Raw genomic sequence first — 21,735 nt, 5'->3', positions numbered from 1 at the left:
AATAATCAATGTCTGAGGTCCCACTCACCTCACTGAGCGAGTAAGTGGTTGCTGGAGAGGGAGAGAGGGGGAGAGATGGGGGGGGAGGAAGGGAGGGAAGAAGGGTGAGAGAGAGGGAGAGAGAGATTGATTTTCAACGGCACAGATGCTAACTGGTAAGGTGCCTATGCTCCTGAAAACAAGCCCTTCTCTTTGGCCATGTAAGGAGCACAATGAAATTAAAATAAATAAATAAATAAATAAATAAATAAGTAAATAAATAAACAAACAGACAGACAGACATTCACTATAAAAGAAGACAGGAAGAGAGAGGGTGTGAAAGACTGTGTGAGGAGCACAAGAAAGGCACTGGGGGAAATATGATCAAACTGTGTCATGTGCATATATGAAAATGTCATAATGAAGCCCATTATAATATATAACTAATATATGCTAATTAAGAACATAAACCTCCAAACTGTACCAACTGATGACTTGGATTGCTTAAATATGTTCCAGTGAGATAAAATGTCACTTTTCCCTCAAGAGGACCATGTATGTTACTACTGCAGGATGACTTACTAATTATTTATGATATCTACAAACAAAATTCCAACGAATGACATCACAGGCAGAAATTAAAAAGTGAAACTCTACTCCATCAGCCCTTCATTACCCCACATATACTGTTTATTAAAATTTGTTTGAGGAAGGAATTTTCTAAGAAACATCCTACATCTTTTAAAAAACAATTAAAACATGAAAGCATAAGGAAGTAGGGTACCTAAGACACAGGACTACAAACACATCTGTTCCCACACTGCACACTGACTGAGAGGGCGCCTGGACCTCCTGACAGGCAGAGCACATGGCAGCAACAGGAGTCATCGCGTATTTGATAAGGCTGCCTACATGCTGTCTATAGATGTCTACATGCTGTCTACATGCTGTCTACATATGTCTACATGGTGTCTACAAATGTCTACATGATATGTACAGATGTCTACATGCTGTCTATATTCTATCTACAGATGTCTACATGATGTCTATATTCTGTCTACAGATGTCTACATGATGTCTATATTCTGTCTACAAATGTCTACAGATATCTACATGCTGTCTACATGCTGTCTATAGATGTCTACATGCTGTCTATAGATGTCTACATGCTGTCTACAAATGTCTACAGATATCTATATGGTATCTCTAGATATATACATGATTTTGATGTCTACACATGTCTACATGGTGTCTACAGATATCTACATGCTGTCTGCATGCTGTCTACAGATGTCTTAAGGGCAAGTGTGAAACAGAGCTGGCCCTGTGTATTGCATTTGTGTTTTAGACTTTATTTTGCTGTTTTAGATGGAGCCTGTGTGTGTGTGTGTGTGTGTGTGTGTGTGTGTGTGTGTGTGTGTGTGTGTGTGTTTGCTTTGGAATATGATCTCACTGGATAAGATGGAACTCACTGTGTAGCCTACACTGGATAAAATTCATGATAATCTTGCGTCAGACTCAGGAGGTAGCACCACACCTCCTGTTTGTTGGCACTATTTTCTTAAACTTGAAATGAATCTAAAACCTAAAACTTCTCTTAACAGTAAATATCTAATGTTTCCCATCAAGTTAGCATAAACATTAATAAATCTATCTTAAATTCCCACCCTTTTCCTAATCCTATTCCCCAAGATTATTGTGAATAGAAATTTTGCATCACACTGAATATATGTACATATACATACACACTCACACATACATATATATAATATACACATATTATAGGTATATATTGTATGTATATTATATATATATCCTATAATGTGTATATTATATATGTATATATATTATAGGTCTGTATGTTAAATAAAATCTTTAAGGCAAATAAACAGAGACAGTCATTCCAGCTTCTTGTTTATTAATTTGTGTGCCACTTGCTACTGAAAATCTTTCTTTTAATCATTATGCTATATTTAAGGAACAACCAGAAGAAAGTGTAGAAGGGACCCCAGAAAAACCTGCAGGCATTAAATTGTGTAGCCATTCCCAACACTGCACGTTATCACAAAGGCTCACATGGGTTGGTACATAGGAGACTTTTAAGGATGGACCAGGCACTACAGAGGGTAGGCATGTCAACATGTGTCTGTGATTCTAGCATTTAGAAGATGGAGACAGAGAATCAGATCTCAGGTTCATCCCTGGCTAGATAGTGAGGCTAGGCCAGCCAAGGCTGCATGAGATGCTCTCTCAAAAATGCAAAACAAAAACAAATCAAGAAACGAACGCTGTATCTCGACATTTCAAATCTCTATCATGATCTCTGTCATGATCCAAATCACATGCAATGATGCTCACAAATTCATTAATAACTATAATTAAGTGTATGACACAATTTCCTAGGGAAATATAAGATCTAATTTAAAAAGTGTAGATTCACTTCTTTAAAAATTAGAAATTATATTTTACATAATTTACAATGAACTTCCATAATATTTTAAGTTTTGTCTTCACACAAACCCCTGTGGACTTAGTGATGGAATCACAGAGGTAAGTGGTGGATACTGGCATTTATGTAGACTTACCTTTTTCTACATATGTAAGGAACCAAAGCCAGGAACTTAAATGTTCAAAGGCAGCTATCAAAATAAGGCATGGAAGTTTACCTGTCTTCTCCCCAGCTCTCATTACAATCCTCTGACCCAGTGAGCTTACTATGTGTGTACCGCTTAATATTTCAGAATGGAAATCCACACCCCCCAAGCCTTATCCTGTCTCACATCATCAGGAGACATCATCACCTTACACCTGTATGACACACTCTTACCCATTCCAATTATTTAAATTATCTACAAACTGACATGCCCCCAAATGAAGCACATAGTTCTTCTGTGAATAACCAAACCACCTCGGAACACAACCAGTTGAAGGTCAAGGCCAAATGTGTTATTTATCCACAAAGCCTTCAAGAGCTCCTGAACTCCAATTCCATGAGAGTACAGCCCATGCTCCAACTGTCCAGGCCAAACACTCTTGGGTTTTCTTTTAATTTCCCTCATTTCACAGACCCAGTCCATCACTCTAGTGACACATTGCTATCTGCATTACCTTCAGGCTATCTCAAATCTATGTCCTGATTTCAGAATCATCTCTCATCTCACATGGCCAGACTGAAATCATGTCTGGTCTCCCATACTCCAAGTCTCTTCTGTTGCCCCTGCCACTGTTTCCTCCTCATTCCTAACACTTCAGGTCAAATGGGCTTCTTCAAACCCCAAATTTAATTTACCCATTCAATGTATCATCTTGAACTAAATCCCCAAGTCCTAGAAAGTCCTTGAAAACATCTGGAAAGATCTTGTTTTGGGGACTCTGTGCTCATCTGTGAACAGACATCCTTTTTCTGGTCTATACTTTGGCAAGACTAAACTTGTCTGCTTCCTACAGACTTCCCTTATTCTTTTCCCTAAGCTTCTGTTGTGTGGTGCTCGCCTCCCAATCTGGAGCCTGGATGGCTCATTCCTTGGTCTTCTTTTGACATTAGATTCCATCTGGAAAGATGGCCATCATGTCTCTCCAATAGACTATTGCTGCTGTGAAGTCACACACTGTGTTTATGTATCTCCAAAAATGTCATAATTCTAGGAATGTTATACATTTCAAACATTACTTGCTGAAAGTCAGAAACAAACTTTATGACCATAAATAAGACATTCCTTCGCTCTACCATCTCTTCCTAAAGTTCTTATGTCCCTCATTTCTTCCTTGCCAGGTATGCAAAACTTTTTGTTTACTAATGGTAACAACATTGAGGGTGAGCCACTATTTACTTTTGAAATGGTCCATCTTACTAGAAGTGTATGCAAATGTTAGAAGAGAATAATACGGGGCCTTTGGAAAGCTAAGAAACAGTAACATTGTGAATTTTCTTATACTCACTACATTGGAAATATAAGATTAGATGTTAACTACATTTTTAAGTATGAATGATAACTTACAATTCGGCATGTAAAATTACAGTTTGTTATCTTTATGGTAAATTATATTTGCAACTCCCGTGAGAATTAGTTACTGTACGAAGGAAATATTACTGAGAAAATACTTATGAAATGGGTCGTGCACTAGATCTCTCAATGTACACAAGGAGCATTGAGCAATTTTCCCTTGACTTCACAAGTGGTCAATGCACATTGAAAAGCCTGCCTCCCTCGGCCGCTACGAAATAACCCTGATGCTGAAGATAATATGGATTATCTTCATATTCTCTTCCATGATTCCATGTTCGTACTATACCTTTAACACAAAGCTTTGTCAAACATCAGCTCCGCACCAAGGAACTGAGCCCTATGATCCCTGCACCTCACTATATTTCCCACGTTGCATTGAGTTTATTTTTCACATCACTGTCTGTCAGGAAGAAGCCCGTGATTCATTCAGCCATGGGGTCGCGGAACGCCACATCATACAGTCCTTACACACAATAGATGATTTAAACATTGAACAAATGAACAGTAACTAAGTTCCTGGTCGTCACTTACCAAGTTGGACTCGTTTGGTGGGATGTACTTCTCAGTGCCCATGCGCACAAGCCCATCATGGTAGAGAAATATCTTTAATGGATCACAGGACGTAACCAAAATATAAATCCGTAAATCAAACTTGTAGCCTTCCATTAGGAAAGGTTTCTCGATGTATTCTTGAACTATCAAATGATCCTGTGATGGGATCTTATCCCCATTTCTTATCAATGAAATCCTAAGTTTAAAGAAAACAAATAAAAAATAATTTGATATGGAGGTTGAGAAGCTGGGGGAGGGAGGGGAGTGTCATCTATGTATTCAGAGAGAGAACAGTGTTATAGAAAATTCCAGAATTTTGCCCTCCACAAGAGCAATGAAAGGAAAGGAGACAACTGTAAGTTCAACATGACAGAGCTTTTGATATTTTATCTAATTCTGTAACATTACTCAACCCCAGGTGAACTGTGGTCCTGTCAGCACCTGCTCCCAGCCCTGAGGCTGGGTCTAGAGAGGACCAAGTGGACCGATTCCTGTGTGTTTCCTTTGACCTGCCATGGGCTTTCTAGGTGAACTTAGCTTGCTTTTATCTGCCTAACATGAAATATCTACAGTTGAAGAAATGACTACATGATTTCACGGGGATGCAATAAAATAATATTTACACAGAGGAATGTGAAATCATGAGGAAAAATTTAGTGACGTGAAATATAGCAAGCATGATATGGATACATAAACCAAAGAGCAAAATGACAGAAGAAACTAAATCAAATGTCAACAGAATGGCTTAAAAAGTGTGGGTTTGAAAATTGGCCTAACTACAGTGTTATAGAGAAAAGAACCCCTTTAGAACTAGATACACAAAAGGTTGACAGTAAAAATAGTGGGAAAATGAAATCACATGGTATTCTGAAGTGCTTACAGTTGAATACAGCAAAACAAAAATTGCCATGACAGGGAGACAAGATGTGATACTATGTGATAAGCAAATATTTCAAGAATATCAACCTTAAAAAATATGTCCTTGATAAGCTACAAAATTTAGCAAACAAAAAAAGGTCAAAATGAAGGGGGACATGTCTCACTCTGGTAGATAAATGGCTTAACTATGGTAGTTATAGGCTCCACTATGGTAGTTAAATGGCTCAGCTCTGGTAGTTAAATGGCTTAACTATGGTAGTTATAGGCTCCACTATGGTAGTTAAATGGCTCAGCTCTGGTAGTTAAATGGCTCAGCTATGGTAGTTATAGGCTCCACTATGGTAGTTAAATGGCTCCGCTATGGTAGTTAAATGGCTCAGCTCTGATAGTTAAATGGTTCAGCTATGGTAGTTAAATGGCTCCACTTGGTAGTAAAATGGCTCAACTATAGTAGTCAAATGGTTCCACTATGGTAGCTAAATGGCTCAGCTATGGTAGTTTAAATGGCTCCACTATGGTAGTCAAATGGTTCTGCTATGGTAGTTAAATGGCTCAGCTGTGGCAGTTAAATGGCTCAGCTCTGGTAGTTAAATGACTCAGTTCTGATAGTTAAATGGTTCAGCTATGGTAGTTAAATGGCTCCACTATGGTAGTTAAATAGCTCCGCTATGGTAGTTAAATGGCTCCACTATGGTAATTAAATGGCTCTGCTATGGTAGTTAAATGGCTCCACTATGGTAGCTGGAGCCTTCGGTAGCCCACTTTCAGTAACAGAACACTAGACGTAGCAGTCAGGAAGTGGATCTAGTCAGCAGGTAATGGAAGCCTCCTGTGCCCATTCAGTATGACGATGTACCAAATAATCCCACTCTCGAGGGAGTGTCCTTTCCATAATGTTTCCCATTGTCTCTGCATTGCTATCAAATATATTTTACTAATATTCATAAGCATTTATTAAACACAAAAATTGAGGACCACAGACCCACCCTCACCACTCCTCCACCTTCCTTTGCACTCACAGGTGACAGGAAGCCCACATGCCACTCATCAACAGGTGCAAAATCCTCACTTACTAACACTCTTCTTAGCGTGTACATGAACAAGCTTAAACATAACGTATGACTGAATCAGTGCATCATGCTCACAAGTTAAATGTTTTCTAAAAACAACAACAACAAACAAAAAACAACAACTAGCATTTCCAAGGATCTCTTGCACTATAGCATTTTAAATTAAAAAATTTTCAAATAACTCACATGGATTTTGATTTTAAAAAAATAGCCAACTTTCTCTAATGCTCTAGAGCAAACCAGACATAAGTGAAGAGATTCAAAACTGTTACATTGTGTGTTCTATTCCTGAATAAACTGTCTAGCTCTTTGGCGTGTTTACTTAAAAATGTGTCCTGTGCAGCCTCTGTTCAGTTACCATGGTTACCAAAGGAAAACATTTATTTATAAAGCAAGGCTATACATATTTTGCCTCAAGCATTCTCATTATGACAATTCTTCTACTTTGTTCTCCAAGCTAATTTAGCTGTACTGCAGCAATTTACCTTATTATCCAATAGTACTGAAATTACTATAGGCATGCATCGTGCTTATAAATAAATAAGGAAATAAACTTTCCCATGTTCGTGATTATTTCTTTAAAGTCTCACAAGTCTTGGTTACACTTTAATTGGATGACTAAAGTCTTTCAGAAGATGTAGTCCTAAGAACATGATAGTTAGAAGCACATTGCTTTTCCAGTATGATAATCATGTGTAAGTAATAGTGCACACATCTTCTCTCATTTCGCAATGTTTATATTTTCCAGGAAAAATAAATGAACCTACCCATGACCCATTGCACCATTAGCTGGTTTTACTATAAAAGTTTTTTGCTTCCGTTTTTTCTTCAATTCTTTCACATAGTTTTGGAACTGAGTATATTCAGAAGGGAAAATCCATGTTCGCGGAACAAACGTATAATCCATAGGCCGAGACTTGATCATTCTGTGAGTCAGAAGCAAGAGAAACATAAATTCTATTCAAACTAAGTAAATCTTACTTCTGTAGCAGTTATACTATGAAGACTTGGTTTTCTTTTTTCCTTTCATTTGTTGCTTTACTTGTTGTGAAGAAAATGTACTAGGAAATAGCCCAAACCAAATATCAACTGAATAAGGAGACAAGAATTTCTGCTCCGTTATACACTGGCTTACATTTTAATTCAATGGATACTTATTTGAGTGTGCGCTGTGCTAGGCCCTGGTGCTATAAGGTGAGGTAGCCCCACCTCTTCCTCCAGTGGACTTACAGACAGGCTATGCTCACAAGACAAAGACCAAAGGCACAAGGGCAGGCTAAACCAGTGTCAGTGCCAGCTAGCTCTCGTGGAAGGTTCCGGAAGCCTATAATTTATACCGCCATTTATCCCTGGTGTTCCAGTCCCCTACATCATCACAGACAGTGATTCCTGACTTCTTTCTATCCACTGTTCTGAGGCAGCACCTGAATCTCCGAGTCCACAGTATGTCCTCTGATTCTCTTGCATTTGCTAGGATTCTGCCACCTATTGTGATCCTTGACCTGATGGCACTGCTAAATGTAAGGCGTCTGTTTGGCGGGGAAGTGGAGGTCCCGGAGCTTGGCCAGAAAGCCTCCCACGTGCAAGTGTTCCATCACTGAGCATGCGCACTGCCTGCTTTGTAGTTTGTATTTGAAAATGAGGCTCATTAGTCGTCCAGACAGGCCTTGAATTCTCAGTTCTCTTGTCTCATCTTCCTAAGTAGCTAGGATTACAAATTTGTACAAGTACACAGGTCTGAAAAAATGTTTTCTTTTTGATTTATCCAAAATGTTAAGTATTTTATACTTATCAATCAATTCCAAATAAAAATGAAAATGAAGAATGATTTTTTTAAATATTATTAAATACAATGTTTTCTTTTTAAACTTTATTAACTAAACATAGATGCACATTTTGTCTGTGCACCATTTATGTGCCTGGTGCCAGAATAGACCACAAGGGGGCATCAGATCCCCTGGAACTGGAGTTGTGAGCTGCCATGTGGAGACAGGGACTCAAACCTGTGTCCCTCTGGGAGAGCACCTTAATCCTAACAGCGTGTTTCCAGCCTTTAAGAAAGTATTTTCAAAAGAACATTATTTTCTCCTAAATATGTAGTGATCATGAGTACAGTCGGCAAATAAGGTTACTCAAATTAAAATACAATCTCAGGAGACAGCAGAGGTTAAGCTCTGAGAAGAGAATGTGCAGAAGAACATCACCAGTGGGCGAAACTGCTGGACATTCACACAGTTAACACATGCCAAGATCTTTGCCAAAGATGTTCTTGGGATGTGTGTGCGTGTGTGTGTGTGTGTGTGTGTATGTGTGTGTATGGTGTGATGTATATATGTGTGTGCATGTGTGTGTATGTGTATGTGGTGTGATATATATGTGTGTACGTGTGTGTGATACATATGTATGTGCATGTGTGTATATATGTGTGTGGTATGATGTATATGTGTGTGTGTGTGGTGTGATGTATATGTATGTGTCTGTGTATGCTTATGTATATGTGTGTGGCATGCAATGTATATATGTGTATGCATGCATGTGTGTGTGGTGTTGGGTGGTATATGGTATGTATGTGTGGTGTCTGCATGTGTGTGTGGTATGGTGTGTTGTAGGTATGTGGTGTGTATGGGGACGTGTATGTGTGATGTGAGTATATGCATGTGTGGTATATGTTTGTGTGTATATAATGTATGGATATGTGGTGTGTGATGTGCTTGTGAGTGTACTGTGTGTGTGGTATGTGTAGTATATGTATGGTGTTCGTCTGTGCATGGAGTATGTATGTGGTCTGTGTGTGATATGTATGTGTATAATATGTGTGTGGTATGTGGGGGGAGTGATATGGGGGGTATAGTGTGTATGTGTGGTACATGTGGTGTGTGTGGTATGATTGTGTGTGCATGGTGTTTGTATGTGTGGTGTGTGTGGTATGTGGGGTATGTTTTATGGTATGTGCGATGTATGTATATATGTATAAGGTATTGTGGGGAATACGTATGTGAGGTGTGTAATATGTATGTATGTGTGTGTGTGTGTGTGTGTTTATGGTGTGTGTATGTGCATGTGTGTATGTGTTTAAGTGACGTTGAGCTGGGGTCAGTGGATAAGGGTGAGCAAGCATGTGAACATGACTTCAAATTCCCAGAACCTAAGTAAATACTGAGGTCCAGTCATATACGCACTGAGAGCCCCAGTACTACAGGGAGGTGGAGGCAGGAGGATCACTGGGAGTACCCATAGCACAGCTCCAGGTTCAGTGAGAGACATGTCTGCAGGAGGTGATGCAGAGAGTGACAGAGGAGGATACAGTCTCCCACTCTGATCTGCAGAAGCGTGCACCCACAGACACAAGTATGTACACATCACAGCGCACCCTCCCCCTCCCCCTCCCCCTCCCTCACCCTCTTTCCTTCCTTTCACCTTTCTAAGTCTTTCCTGTGTATGCACACAAACATGGCATTACCACCATGAGGCAGGAAATAATATAATTTCCAACCACATTTGCTTAGTGTTTGTTAATCTTGCAACTAGATAATCTCAATTCAAAGAAGGGACAATATTGACTAATTTATTATTTTAATTTTTAAAAAAAATAAAATTTGTGTTAATGTTGTAATTTTTGCGTTAGCGCCTTTACAATCATTTATTATATTTAACAATGACCTGAAATTAGGCTGAGTTAAGGCTTTTACTAGGCCAAAAATCTTTAAAACAACCCATGTGGTACCTTTCTTTTACATATGTGCTTACGTATCTTACGTATCTCACCTACTTAAAAATTACTAGTTTTGATGTGCAAGCCAGATGCAAAATTATATGAATAACTGTACAATTAAAAACATACACATGAATAATATCAATATTTAATCTTTAATTATATGCATGGTTCTATGATTGTTTTCTAGTGAATACTCCTTTCTTTCAAAATTACACAAATGTCACTCAATATTCTCAAGCCAACTAAAGAGAAAAGCCAAACTAAATCTAACCAACAGAAATATAAAATGCATAAAAATTCTACAGTTTTTTTCCCAACAAAACAGTTGAGCACCTGTTACCAGTTTTTCCCTTGAAGGATGACTATTCTAGTTCCTGACCTTGGAGGTCAGGAACTAGAATAAATTAATCCTGATGAGTGTGGGTACGTGTGTCTAGGAGCATGCGTGTGGACATCTAGGATAGTGCTTGGAAAGTGTGGTGTTTACGAGCCACTAAACACACAGCACATAATGCAACAAATGACTTCCCATGAGGCTTAACCAGAAACTGAACATGTATTGATCGTTTTGTTTCTAAAGAGCCATCGGGTTCTAATAAAAAGGGATCCCCAGATCCTGAAAACCAGCTGGGGTCAAGCCCCACTAGGAGCTGTTGTAGGACTCTGCAGGAAGTCACCTCTCTGGGCCTCAGTGACCTCCTGTGCAAAGTGAAAGGCTACAACCAGGGAACCCTTAAGAGCACTCCAGCTCGGAGTCTCTCTCCCAGCTGATGAGCACTCAAGCGGATAAACCTCACACAACAGAGCACCACCACAGCGTAAGCTTGACCAGGTCTTCTCTATTAGAAGAAAATGAAGATTACTTCGTCATATTTCTTGCTAAGAAATCCTTCCTACAGATCTCCCCCATTCCTGGAAAATGGTTGATTCTCTGAAAAATAAAAAGGTAAATATTAACATTTAATGAATCAATGAATATACTTGTATACTGTAACACAGTTAAAAATATCTGAGATTTATGTTCTAATAAATTGGAAATTATTAATGTAAAGGATTTAAAATTAAATGGTTAGTGGCTTAAGAAATTAAAAAAATATGATAATCAGTGAATAAAACTGTAAAATTTTGATCAGATCTGGAAAAAAACTTACATAGGTAATAAAGTTCTAATTGTTCTATGTTGGATAGGTAACAATTTAATATTCAAACTGCTTTTGGAATACTAGAATACAGGCATTGATAACATGGACTTAAAATATTTACTCCATCTGATCTACTATATATTCTTAGAATCTAAGCAATGAAGAGAATGAGGGGAGGGAGGGAGGAAGAGGAGAGAGGGGGAAAGGAAGGAGAGGGAAGGAGAGAAGGAGGGGGTAAGGAAGGAAGGAGAGAAGGAGGGAGGAAGAGGGAAAGAAGGAGAAAGGAAGGAAGGGAGGGAGGGAAGAGGAAAGGAAGGAAAGAGGGAGGGAGGAGGAGAGAGGAAGGGGGAGGGAGGAAGGAAGGGGAAAAGAAGGAAAGGAGGGAGGGAGGGAGGGAGAGGGAGGGAGGAGGAGAGAGGAAGGGGAGGGAGGGAGGGAGGAAGGGGAAAAGAAGGGAGGGAGGGAGGGTAAGTAGCAAACATCGATTGCTTTGGATCCTTTGTAGGTTTTTCTATTTGCTTTCCATTTCTTCTAAACACATTTGTATTGCACTATAGATGTAAAAGTCACACTACATGGAGCTGATGCTATAAGGTCTTTGTCCACCAAGACACAATCCATTCCCTGTCACTCATCTTAAGGTGTACATAACTCAAAGCACCATTTTAGAATTTTTCCCCATTGATCCATCTTTAAAGAAAAAAGCTAAAGGTTGAGTTTGGAAATGATGCGGGCTAAATGCAAAGAGTCAGCACAGCCGGCGAGCAACGAGACAGGCTGCCCAGGGAACTCAGAACTGAAAGCTAATACGTGGACAGATTAAGAAGCTAAATGAAGAAAACCATGACAGAAGTGGTGTGACTTTCCCCCCAACGCTGGCTGTCCGTCCCCACCTGGTAGTTCTGCAGGTCTGTAATCTTCTCCTGCTGCACAGCAGCATCACACCAGATAAGATTGCTTGTCTCATCTTCATCAGGAGTTTTCATAAATCCCATCTCATCTATGACTAAACGAACTGAAAGGAGATGGTCACATCAAACCTGAGCCAGAACACCTTAAAGACATTCACAGTGGAAACGTGCGTGCATATATCCAGTGTCCCAGGTGCAGACTGCCCCCACACTCCTTACAGCATAAGCTCATTACCAGTGGCGGCACTTTTTTCTAGGACCAAATTATTCTCCACAGAAGCTGGGAACTGAACTTGGTTGCACCTAAAAGCCTTAGTCACAGTCTTGTGCAATGTCCCAAAACACAGCACTTGCAGCAGGTTTACAGAGTGACTTTAGTACAGTAAAAACAGAGACAGCTGACAGAACTCTACACAGGGACACTCAACCCTCAGTGCTCACCCAAGACCTGGGACTGGGTATAAAATTGGAAAGGTAAAAATATCCTTGACCATCAGATCTGCCCTGGGCCTTTCACCCTTCCTGTCACCAAGTCAGTTCTGTTTCCTCAGAGTATGAAGCCCTGAAAACGAATTCACAGGGGACTTGGAGATTGGCTCTCTACTGCTCCCAACCTTGAGATCCCACTGAGGACCGCAAAACACATGTGCTCCTCTTTAGCCCAGATGTTTCAGTCAGTATATTGACATTTTTCTTTCAACAAATTTTGAGTTTAAAATTAAGACAAGTCATACAGTTGGGGTAACCTTTGAGTTCCAGTGAATACTGGGTCCTAAAAGAAAAGTGTATCTACACGCCAATGCTTCCAAGTTCCATGATTTAATGTTTCTTTATACCATGATCTGATAATATTTGAGAAGTGATGGGAATTGTATGGCTGACTTTGATCAGGTGTAAAAATCCTGATCTCAAATCCTAGGGGCTCTTGGCTATTTGTTAAAGAAAGAACTGGCTTTATATGCAGTGAAGCCTGGAATATACCTAAAGAAGCCCTGAGACCATCTGTGGTGGTTAGAACATTCTTGGCCCATAGGAATTGGCACTATTAGGAGGTATAGCCTTATTGGAGGAAGTACATCACTGCGGGGGTGGGCTTTAAGGCTCCTATGCTCAGGCCCCTCCCAGTGCAGAAGAGACCCTCCTCCTAGCTGCCTGCAGAGTCTTCTTCTGCCTGCCTTTGGATCAAGGTGTAGAATTCTTGACACCATGTCTTCCTGCAGGCTGCCATGCTTCCCACCATGATGATAATGGACTGAACATCTGAAACTGTAAGCCAGCTCCACTTAAATGTTTGCATTATAAGAGTTGTCTTGGTGATGGTGTCTCTTCACAGCCATGGAAATCCTAACTAAGACACTATCTAAATGAGGTCAGAGAGCTGCTTTCTAAGAGCAGCAGGATGAAGCTTGGGGTTATATTGATATCCTGTTTCATCAAGTACATGCATCAAGGCATTCATGCCGTGATGGCCTCCTCAGGGCTCCGCTGTCTGTGTGCCATTTGGACACATATAGAACATGAAAGCTGTAGTGACAGGACCTGCAAGATTCCTCCTCTACCAGGCTCACAGTAGACAGGAGCAACAGGGACAGAAACCTACACATGTGACACACAAACACATCTGAGCTTCAGGCATAAGTGGTGACCCCCGGTGACAAGACAAGGAGAGATCCAGGCAGTGATGGGGGCAGTTCAGCTGGCTACTTAAGTCTAGGGTCTTCGAGTATCCACACACTAGTCAGGCCAAACACTTTCAGATTACATAAAGATAGTTGAAAGATAAACTCTATATTCACAAATCTTTATAAGATCAGACCTATCTAAATCTTTTCATGATGTACTTCAAAGCTCAGATAGCTAGTACTATTAAACATTACAGAAAAATCCTGAGTTGTGCACCAGACCTGCAGCCTTTCGCTTAAGAGAAAGCCAGGTTAATTGAATGCATTTCTTTGTTTGAACTGAAAGTTTAGAAATCTATTAACACCTTTTAAAAGCAGATCTTCCCCCACTGCATGGGAAAAGAATTCTTCTAACCTGTCAGAAGTTTTACAGAAGTAATTTGAAAATCCATTACGTAAAACTAGTTGTCTCTCCAGAACTCTACACTGTTTTTAATGCCAAGGCAGTCTTTCCATCAATTATGAAAAGTACAGAATTCTGAAGAAACTCACCAATTTCAAACTTTGTTCCAGCAACATTCGCTGTAATAATTCCCTTCTTCTTCTTTTTTCTCACTTTCCTTTTCATTGTGCACTGGTAAGGCAATTCTGTACTCAGATCCAGAGGAGATGATCCCTGAATAACTTTAAAAAGAAATATGAAATGAACAGTCGTCACTAAAATACAAACATTGTGACCTGAAACATACATGCGGCCTCCAGCAGGTTAAAGCTATGAACGGTGACACCTCCAGAGCTTGAATCATAGTTTCTAAACACACTCTAGTACAGTTCGGCCGGTCCACTTACCTCCGTCTTGAGGCAGAGATGGCATGATAACCTCTACCAAGCAAGCAAGAAGCCTGCCTGTAGTGCCAAGCGCTCGGTGAAGCTGGAAGTTCCGAGTTCATCTAAGTAGGATATGGCCCCAAATCACAGGAAGATCCTATCACATTATCTGGGTCAAAGTCTCGGATTTCACGACACAAGATTTGGGCTGGGATGCTACCTAGAAAGGTCGAAAATAAAGTTATTTAAGGCAGAATTTCATGATGTTTCTTGTGCCAACACCATTCTTGCAAAAGACAATTTATTCCATTAAAAACAGTTTGTGTGAACCTATTATCAACCCATATAGAAAACGCCAAATTGTGGCTTTGCAGCCTGAAAGTAAACAGTGTAGGTCATTGTCTTTTAATCATAGATCTTTTACATATATATATCACACACAGAAATAAAAACAGTAAATATTCACTGCTGTGCATTGTACATTGAGAGTCTTGAGATTTATAATAGACTGTTTTTTATCAAGCCTGATTGGGAAAAGTTTTTTTATCCATGTGTTATAGAGTTTACTGAACTCAAGAAGCACAAATAATTTTCTCTCTTTGCAAAGAAAGAAGTAAAGTGGAGATGGAAATGAAGTGGGCCAGAGCCAGAGTCCCCACCCAGGAACTCACACAATCTTCTTCAGTGACCGCCTGTTATCAGGCTGACACTTTTCCTCATGAAGCAGTGAAAGAGCCATGAAGGTAGGGGTCACTTGCAGAAGGAATGTGGGCAGAGATTCGTTTTTACAAGGGTAAGGGAGAAATAGCTTCGTAAAGCAGACTGAACCATGCCTTAAGATACAGGAACAGGTTTGAAAGACACAAACAGAGGCAGGCTCATTACAGGAGGATCATATTTAAGCACACAGACAGACATGATGTTCCCCTATGGGATAAAGTGTCTTGATTCAGCCACATAGCACCCAACAGGATCCCCATCTGCTCTGTGGGCATCTGCAGGGTCAGCGGAAGAATCGGGGCTGTAGGTCTTGACTATACTGACTAGTTCCCAGTCTCAATGTTCAGACTTCTCTCTTCTTTGAACTCCTATAAAATGTCTCTAATCACAGTGGAAAAGACATCAAAACTGTATGCTAAACAAAAGGATAAGAGGGGAACTTTCACCAGATTATCAGGTTTATCATAAATCCTGTGACATTCAAGTTGACTCACTCAGCCAGGATCCTTGATATTCATTATAGACAGTGAGATCTCATTAAAGGATGCTTACAGCCTATTCATTCTCGGGTACCATTTTAATGCAAACCAGTCTCCAGTATGATTCACTATAAAAACTAGTAAAGCATTATTGATTAGAGACTCATGATGGCTAGGCAGTATGTTAAGGAGTTAAACAAAGTAATCTCATTAGCAAGCTTTGAATTTCAGTTCATTTTCCCACAATGCCTAGATATAGAAACTACAGCTTAAAGTTTTTAAAAAAACATAAATAAATAAAACAAGAGTTTTGATTCATTTTTGCCTAAGTAGCTATCTCACCCATCCAGCTCCACTATTTTTAGACACCACACTAACATTACATGGCCAAATAAGGAGCTTGCAAGGCTAATACTCAGAAGACAGGCTGTATTCTGGAAATTCACGCTACCTCGAACCAAACAGGGAACTTGCAGTAAACATCTCTAAACTGATCTCCCAGCTCCCAAATCTGAGCTGGAAACGGACTAGGTCACTGCCCAGAGGGAAGAACGGAGTGTCCTGAAGTTCAGTTCAGTTCTGTTTAGAATTTCTCTGATACTTCAGGAAGGACACTGAGTTTGGGATCTCGTGACTAGCACCTTGTCACTGGAGTAAACAAAGGTCCCTTCACGGCGATGCCCCACTGTCTCATTAGAGGTTGGTGGCAAGTGAGAAAGAGTTTGAAAACAATTCTTTCCAGAGTATGCCAGGCTCCTGAAACAGCCTTGTTAACTTCTGAACTTAAGTTATAAAATGAACAACTTGGTTTATAATGAAGAATAAAAATGTTCCTTGGAGTCACACAGGAATTTGAAGTATTTAAAATGATCCTAGTCATATGTAGGCTATACCCCATCCCATTTATGATTTAGTGGAAGTTCCAAACAAATTAGAGGAGGACTTGATTGTATCCTCCCAATTCTAACTAATTATTTTAGGCAAAGAATTTGAGAAAACATGCTTATGACATCATGCAACTAAGGCACTGTTGCCTACTCTCCAAAAAATGGAGGCATGTTGTATTTACCTTGGAAATACTTTAAGCCAATGGTTTCTCACCAAAACTCAGAATGCATCAAAGCCTCAAAGACTGAGACCTCCTCCACATTCTCCTTGAACTTCCACCAATCACTGAAAATCTAGACAAACGGCTACTTCAGCCTCATGTGTGAGTGATTCGTTTCTTCCTCTTCTGACCTACTCTGGAGATCTTTATTGGTATCCCATCAAACCCACCTATCTAGAAAGTGAGTTTCCCGAAGACATTGGTTATCTTAGGTCTTGCTCATCTCGTAGTTCCCAGAACTGGAGCCTGGCAGTGCTTGCTCAGTAGACCCCTGTTACTAAGTTAATGTGTGCTATGGTTTGGACGTTATTTCTACCTGAATTCATGGAGAAACTTAATCCCCAGTGTAATACTACTAAGGGGAGGTAAGGAGGTCATACAGGTTCCTCTCATGCACAGAGCTTCATCAAGTGTCTGGCCACTTTTGTCATTCTCCCATGCCATGTGCGAACACAGCTTTCGAGATGCTGTCTTGAAAGTAAAGAGTGCATCCTTCAGACCTTAGGTATGGACACTCTCATGTCAACCCTGTGAGACATGGGCTTTTATGACACACACATTATTCAATAGTTGGTATTTTGTTATAGAAACATATTAACTAATACAATGAGTTTTTAAAAACTTACTTTGCAATAGTTTTAGGTAAGGAAAGCGGACCATGGGACTGTGAGAAGAAAATGCCTATCATTTTCATATTCTAAATTAGAAGTGGCAAAATGTATAAAAGTTTCTATAATACAGCACTGCTGGGTTAAACTCACAGAAAAATGCAGTCAGTGCATAGAGCTCTGGTGGTCTGTTGTGGCTGGGAGCAGTGGGGGAGAAGACTAATTTCTATAAAAACACTGTGAAATCAATTTTACCTGTTTTTAAAGGTAATATATATATATATATTCCACTATATGTTATATATTCCATTATATGATATATATATATATATATATATATATATATATATATATATATATATATATATATATATATCATGCTGTCTATGACTATTGTCTTTCCTTTCTACCATGATGGACTCTACCCCTCAAGAACCATAAGCCAAAATAACCCCCTTCTTCTCTAAGTTGGTTTTATCAGTTTATCCTCCATAACAGCAATGGAAAAGCAGCTGATACAGGCTGCAATGTGCTGCTCAAAATACCCCAGTAATTCCAGCATCGACACCGCCTGCACAGCTCTCAGGAGTGTATGTTCTCAGGCCAATCACTGCCCTACATAGTCTCCAGTCTGGGCATAAGACATCTGATTGCCAGCCCCCTCCCATGACCCTGCTGCAGACTGAAGCTGGACTGGAAGGGCCAGCGGTGGGTTTGGCATATTCTAGGAAGTGGGGGTCATACCATACTGGAGCCTGTATTCTTTAAGCTGATCTTCTGAAACACAGCCAGACTGCTGACTTGGAAATCTCCTGGCTAAGCAATACATAGAGGAGACAGCATTTGGCAAGAAGAACGCTTTACTTCAGCAGAAGAGGAAAAAAATCCTATAAAGCTCCTCGCGTGCTAAAGCTGAGTGAGCCCGTGGCAGCTAATGGAGAGAGCACCACATCACTCGACTACAAGCTAGCCACTGTGGCTGACTAACACATTCATTTTCTGGAAAATAAATGCATCAAAGATCATTGACTATGAAAACTAACAGCAACCGTGAAGTTTAATAATACACATTATACTCAATGTTGGGCCTCAAGTAAGGGAACTCGATCTGAAAGGTCACAGAGGATGCAAACATAGAGGAAAGAGAAAAGAGAAATGGATCAACGTCAGAGAGAGAGGGTAAATACTCTATGGTACACTCATGCAATAAAATACTGTAAAGCAATGAAACAAAGTGAACTGGAACAAGATGAAGAACCGCAGAAGAGTCAGACTTGTGCCCACGAATATGTGTACTACGTTATTTACATAAGGTTCAAAATGCTACAAATGTTACACGCACATGTTGCTTAGAAACTGATGCGTATGGAAAAGGGTACTAAGAGCCGCGTGAGATAGACAGCCACCAGGTCTGATGCCTCCGGAGGAGGAGGAGGAGGACATGGAAGCCAGCATTCTTCAGAACGAAGAATCACCAGAGGGTGATACTGACGTCATCGTGAGTTAACACACATTTATCATGGCTCCACCTTTTGAATCGATCAGTAGAAACGGAGGTCCCCTGATAGATTCACGTGAGCCATGGTGTGTTTCTCTGGAAGTGCCCCATTGGAAATGGCCCTTGAAGCTCAGGCAAGATCTTACTTCATGGGCAATGCAAAGCCATTGAAGGGCTTTCAATATATCACTCCAGCTGTGTGATGGGAGCAGGAAGAACAGTGTGCAGAAGATATTTTGAAGGTCCATGACAGGAAAACTGAGTGCTTGGCCACAGGCAGCATCACCCACATAGAAAGAGAAGAGTGCTACCGTAGTACAGCAGCTAGACTTGGTGTTCAAGAAAGAAGCGCTAATCGCTAATGACTTCGATAAGCCTGGCTTACAGAAGGGGGGGGGGTAGGAGCTGGCCCCAAGCATCAAAAGGTCTGCAGAAAAAATAAAATCCAATCCCAGGAGTTAAGAGCCTTAGTTGACAGTTGCAGAAAAGTATGGTTAATATGGACCAAAAAGTAAATAAAATCCTTAACTGAAGATAAGTCAAGGAACGCCTCTAATTTTATATAGAACATTCCTTTAATTAAACACAGAATGGGGCTGGAGAGATGGCTCAGTGGTTAGGCTTAGTGGTCCTATGGCAGAGGACCCCGTGCGTTACTGAAACTCACACAGCTGCCCCAACCATTTGTTATTCCAGACCCAGGATGATACAATGCACTCCTTTGGTTGCCCCAGACATTGCACACATGAGATGCGATACACACACATACATGCAGGCAAAACACTCATACACCTAAAATGAAAATGAGCCTTTAAAAAACACACAGAGAAGACTCCTTATGCGGCCTACTGATCTTGTTCCTGTTTCTGCCAGAAACAAAAAAGACAATATATTTCAGTGTGCACAGCTGCATAAATGGTGAGCAACAGATGATGTCACTCTAACTGTTCTAACAATAGTGTATTGACATTGAAAAAGGTTGGAGAAGACACTTGATTTCTAAACACAGGAACGTTTGTGTCTGGCGACCCTCCCCAAACCTAGAGCTGACTGTGGAGACAGAATGTTATAGATCTGAAGGCACCATTTGATCATACACCTCTAAATAGCTGGCAGGAGCCAAGGGTAAGTCAACAGAAGAATGGAAGTGACATGTGTGCACACTGGAACACTGACCTGGGACAGTAGTTCCATAACTGATTGTCGTTTGCTTTTCAGATTCCCACAGTTTGCTTGGGATCACCCAAAAACAATCACGACAAAAGCGACAAAAGTCTGTGGAGCATTTCGTCCTTCCAATCTAGCTGGGTGTGACATGAAAAAACGTAGCAGCCACTAACACAGCATGTCATACACTGAAGGTGGCTCCCTTTTTAATGCTTATACTTCCATTACTTGACATAATAAAAAACACAAATCTCATTCAGTGACATTCAAATCAAGTGACCAGAGTTACTAAAGTAAGAGAAAACGAAGTTATCTCGTAACGTATTAAATGCTTAAATTGAGTCAAAACCCCCTTTGACATGTTCTCCAAGAATATAATATTGAATTCTAAAAAGTCCTCAAATCTTCCCAAAGCAAGGGGAGGGGAGAAAACAAGTTACACTTGTTCTCTAGAAATAACATATGCCGGTAGTTAATTTGTGCATATTTCACTTTTGTGCTCAGGCTCACACACATGTGTATTCATATGCACATATGTATACATGCATGCACATAAATGCACACACATGAACATGCGCACATACATATATGCACATACACATGATACACATGTACACAGGGGCACACAAATGCACAGATGTACACATATATAATACATACATGCACACACACATACACAGGCATATACACATGGGAACACGGACACACACATAACACATATGCACAGACACACACACACACACACACACACACACACACACACACACACACACACAGAGTTATAGACCTAAGGCATCCTTGAAGCACCAGCCTACACTTTGCTACATGAAGCACTGTCTTGCTCTGAGATTTTCAGGTGGGATGGCACATGCTTTGCACCCAGCTCTCACAGCTCAGGAACATGCTTCCAGACGCTGAGGAAAGTGGAGAAGGTGTAAAATCACCAGTTCTATGCACTTTACCAGAACAGTCACAATAGATACCAAACTAGGTATCAGCCTCGCTGGTACACAGATGACATCAGCACAGGGTCATGTGACACCAGCATAGTTCTCCCTGTCCAAAACTTAACTTTCAACATCACTTATAAATCTGGTGGCTCCTCTGACACTCCTTAGCTTGACACAGTGTGTTATGACATAGCCTAGCCTGAAAAAGACACAACAAAATCCTTCCTAATTTTCCCTTTGAATTCCTTGTTCGATATTTATTTGGTGCACACACATTACCAATTTTAGGGTATATATTAGTTTAATGCTTATTCCTATAGCTATGCTTATGAATCATTAAATCACTGAATTCACTAAACTACTGATCATGACAGCACATGCCTGTAATCCAGGCACATGAGAGACTGAAGGAGGGTACTGAGTTCAAAGCCAGCCTGGGCTGCATTATAAGACTTTGATTTGTATGTATGTGTGTGTGTGTGTGTGTGTGTGTGTGTGTG

The 21,735-nt window shown here is 40.2% G+C and overlaps 1 protein-coding gene across 1 annotated transcript in view; it reads right to left on the bottom strand.

The window, feature by feature from the left end:
- Nucleotides 1-21,735, bottom strand: part of Ttll7 (tubulin tyrosine ligase like 7) — a 114,675-nt gene that overhangs the window by 61,000 nt on the left and 31,940 nt on the right. Inside the window, exons 2-7 of the mRNA XM_021195961.2 lie at nucleotides 14,727-14,925; nucleotides 14,430-14,561; nucleotides 12,238-12,359; nucleotides 11,066-11,133; nucleotides 7,255-7,413; nucleotides 4,518-4,734 (exon numbers count right to left, since the gene is read on the bottom strand). Of these exons, the coding sequence (XP_021051620.2) occupies nucleotides 4,518-4,734; nucleotides 7,255-7,413; nucleotides 11,066-11,133; nucleotides 12,238-12,359; nucleotides 14,430-14,561; nucleotides 14,727-14,751 (723 nt within the window). The 5' untranslated portion in view covers nucleotides 14,752-14,925. The remainder of the gene's footprint in view (nucleotides 1-4,517; nucleotides 4,735-7,254; nucleotides 7,414-11,065; nucleotides 11,134-12,237; nucleotides 12,360-14,429; nucleotides 14,562-14,726; nucleotides 14,926-21,735) is intronic.

This window comes from Mus pahari, chromosome 4, assembly GCF_900095145.1.
Source record: "Mus pahari chromosome 4, PAHARI_EIJ_v1.1, whole genome shotgun sequence".
Classification (NCBI taxonomy): Eukaryota; Metazoa; Chordata; class Mammalia; order Rodentia; family Muridae; genus Mus; species Mus pahari.
The sequence above is the reverse complement of the archived record's forward strand: the minus strand, read 5'-3'. Positions and strand labels throughout refer to the sequence as shown.